General features: G+C 50.4%; 1 protein-coding gene across 1 annotated transcript in view; it reads left to right on the forward strand.

The window, feature by feature from the left end:
- The first annotated feature begins 1,354 nt into the window (after window positions 1-1,354).
- Window positions 1,355-3,598, forward strand: part of LOC143283465 (popeye domain-containing protein 1-like) — a 13,357-nt gene continuing 11,113 nt past the window's right edge. The window contains exon 1 of the mRNA XM_076589705.1: window positions 1,355-1,885. Coding sequence (XP_076445820.1) covers window positions 1,355-1,885 — 531 coding nt within the window. The remainder of the gene's footprint in view (window positions 1,886-3,598) is intronic.

Here is a 3,598-nt window from a genome sequence, read left to right on the forward strand (position 1 = left end):
GCCATAAATGAAGTATTTTCTCGGACATACACGTTGTAATTTCCCGGCCATACACGTAGTGATTTTCTCGGCCATACATACAGCAATTTTCTCGCACATACACGTAGTAATTTTCTTGCCCATACATACAGCAATTTTCTCGCACATACACATAGTAATTTTCTCGGCCATACACGTAGTGATTTTTTGGCCATACACGTGGTAGTTTCTCGGCCATTCAAGCAGCAATTTTCTCGGCCATACACGTAGTATCTGACGTGGACTTTCAGTGTTCTGTTGGAGTGACCATGGCCGTTCACTCGCGGGGTGCCTCCGTCCGCCGATGTTGATGAGTACCGCTGATGATAGATGACTCGTCGTGGCCTGCACTGGTCATCCCTTGGTTCGTGTCCACTGCTTTGTGATGGTGACCGCACTGACACTGTGTCCACCGTGAAAGTTAATGAAGTGTGTTGTCATGGTTGAGGGTGAGTGTTAGTTTGATGTTTGTTCCGCTTGAAGGAAAGTGAAAAAAGGCACGTGCTAGCTGGTTTGAAGGATGCGATTGTTATTGCTTGACATTTCAACCTTCGGAAATCTGCTTCCTCCAGTTGAGCCGAAGTTGTGTGTGTGTGTGTGTGTGTGTGTGTGTGTGTGTGTGTGTGTGTGTTAGATAGATAGATAGATAGATAGATAAATAGAGAGAGAGAGAGAGAACGAAAGAACGAATCTTTTTATTGAGGGGAAAACAGGAATAAGTACAAATGGCTGGTTTTCATCCAGCCCTCATGAAAAGGGAAGAAATAAACACGCAATACAAAAGCATTACATGAATAAATTTCAAATTATGTCAACAACAACAACAACAAAATGAACAACATAAATACGTGCATAAGTATTACTTAGATCAGAAAGAGAGAGAGAGAGAGTTTTTGGAAGAACTTGAAAACGAATATTTTCTTTGTTTGGACACTGCTTGCACTGTTATACAGACAGCAATCATTGAAAGGAAACTTGGCACAGGTACTCGCCGATAACAGCTGATGCTTAATTAACGTGGGTTTTTTTCACGGATCAATGAACTGTGACGCGAACCACATTCCGACCATCCCCACCATCACCTCCTCCACCACCCCCACCACCACCGCCCCCACCACCACGACCTCCATTCCCACCATCACCTCCACCACGACCTCCACCACCACCATCACCTCCTCCACCACCCCCAACCCCACCACCACGACCTCATCCATCACCATCACCTCCTTCACCACCCCCACCACCACCATCACCTCCACCACCACCCCACCACCACCACCACCACCACTTCCACCACCCGCCTCCTCTTTGTGACGCCACTCCGCCAGTGACGACGATGAACAACTCCTCCCTAGCAGTCTCAGCGCTGACCAGCTCTTCCGCAGCCAACGTCTCGGGCGACGGCTCGCTGTGGGGGCTGCTAGGGGGGGTGCCGCCCCCACGCTTCCCCCTTCTGCCACCACACTCCCTCAACCACAGCAGCAACAACATGGGCTGGGCCAACGGCACCTACAACACGGTGAAGGAGGAGGAGCATGGGCCCGGGGAGGGTGTTGGTGTTGGTGTCGGGGGGAGGTGCGGCGAGTGGCAGGACAGCCAGCACACGCTGTTCCAGCTGGCGAACCTGTGCGCGGCCCTGGCCTTCCTGACCCCGCCCACCTTCCGCTTCCACCTGCTCTTCCTGCGCGCCATGCTGCTGCTGTCCTTCCTGCTGTCGCTGCTGTGGGCGGGGCTCTTCGTCTGCATGGCCGACGTGCTGTGCTGGAGCCTGGCCCTGCTGCTGCTCTCGGGGGGCCACCTCGCCTGGGTCCTCTACCGGCACCTCGCCTCCTCCCTGCACCACCCGCAGGCCGGCCTCTACTCCAAGGTGAGAGAACGCAGTGCAGGCACACCTGTGTGTGAGTCCAAGGTGAGTCCAAGCTGAGGGGAATGCTCACCTGTGTGGTTAGTTATATCCAAACCTGTCCTCTTTCCTGCAGGAGTCTGCTCCAAGGTTAGAGAACGCACACATGTGTGAGTCCAAGGTGAAAGAATGAACACCCGCATGGTTGGTTATGTCCACACCTGTCTCCCTTCCTGCGCGAGTCTACTCCAGTGTGAGAGAACGCACACCTGTGTAAGTCCAAGGTGAGAGAACGGAGACACACACACCTAAGTGAGTCCAAGTTCAGAGAACGGAAACGCACACCTGTGTAAGTCCATGGTGAGAGAACGGAGACACACACCTGTGTGAGTCCAAGGTGAGAGAACGCACACCTGTGTAAGTCCAAGGTGAGAGAACGCACACCTGTGTGAGTCCAAGGTGAGAGAACGCACACCTGTGTAAGTCCAAGGTGAGAGAACGCATGCACACCTATGTGATTCCAGGGTGAGAGAACGACGGGTGCAATAGCCGAATGGTTAAAGCGCTGGACTTTCAATCTGAGGGTCCTGGGTTCGAATCTCGGTGCACCTGGTGGGTAAAGGGTGGAGATTTTTCCGATCTCCCAGGTCAACATATGTGCAGACCTGCTAGTGCCTGAACCCCCTTTGTGTATATGCGCACGCCTAAGATCAAATACACACGTTAAAGATCCTGTAATCCATGTCAGCGTTCGGTGGGTTATGGTAACAAGAATATACCCAGCATGCACACCCCCGAAAACGGAGTATGGCTGCCTACATGGCGGGGTAAATAAAAAACAAACGGTCATACACGCAAAATGTTACATGTCTGTCTGAGTGTGTATGTGTGTGCGTCTGAAATCTGATTGAATGACACAGGAAACGAATGATGAGCGCCCAGTGGCAGCCGTCAGTCGGCTCTACCCAGGTAGGCAGCCTGTGGTGCAAATGTCCCCGTGTATGTAAAGCGCTTAGAGCTTGGTCTCTGACCGAAGATAGGCGCTATAGAAGTATCCACATCAATCAATCAATCAAAACGCACAACTTCTACTCCAAGGTGAGATAATGCATACCTGTATAGTAGTTCTTCCTACACCGGTTCTCCCTGCAGGAGTCTCAGGACGGCCTCTATTCCAAGGTGAGAAAACTCACACATGCGTGGTTGATTACGTCCACACCTGTCTTCCGCCATGTAGGAGTCACTCTTACTCCGAGGTGAGAGAACACACTCCTGCCCTATTTAGACAATGTGTGGTAATATAGCTTCAAGTTATTATCATTATTATTATCATTTACTACTACTGCTCCTACTACTTTTATCATTATTGTTATCATTATTATTATCATCATCATCATTACTGCACACCATGTAATGAGAGTGACAATGACAGTAGTGATGAAACAGAACCGACAATGGACATGCATCAGATATTAATACATAACATGCACAGCCTCCTTGAAAACAGAAGAGGAACACCAGAAAGACTAGCGACACAAATCTTCTGTGACAGCAAGGGAGGTCCCCCGGCCACAGAAATCCATGGAAACATTTAGAAAAAAAAAAAATCAAATGGGCTCGTGGATCATGCAAGGAAAGCCATTCACGATCATCGATTTGGGGATGAGACATGACAGTGCAGATGGAATATGACGAACCCCACGTGCTGTGAGGCCCGGGCGTTTTGTGTGGTGAGCC

The sequence above is a fragment of the Babylonia areolata genome, chromosome 6 (assembly GCF_041734735.1).
Source record: "Babylonia areolata isolate BAREFJ2019XMU chromosome 6, ASM4173473v1, whole genome shotgun sequence".
Lineage (NCBI taxonomy): Eukaryota > Metazoa > Mollusca > Gastropoda > Neogastropoda > Buccinidae > Babylonia > Babylonia areolata.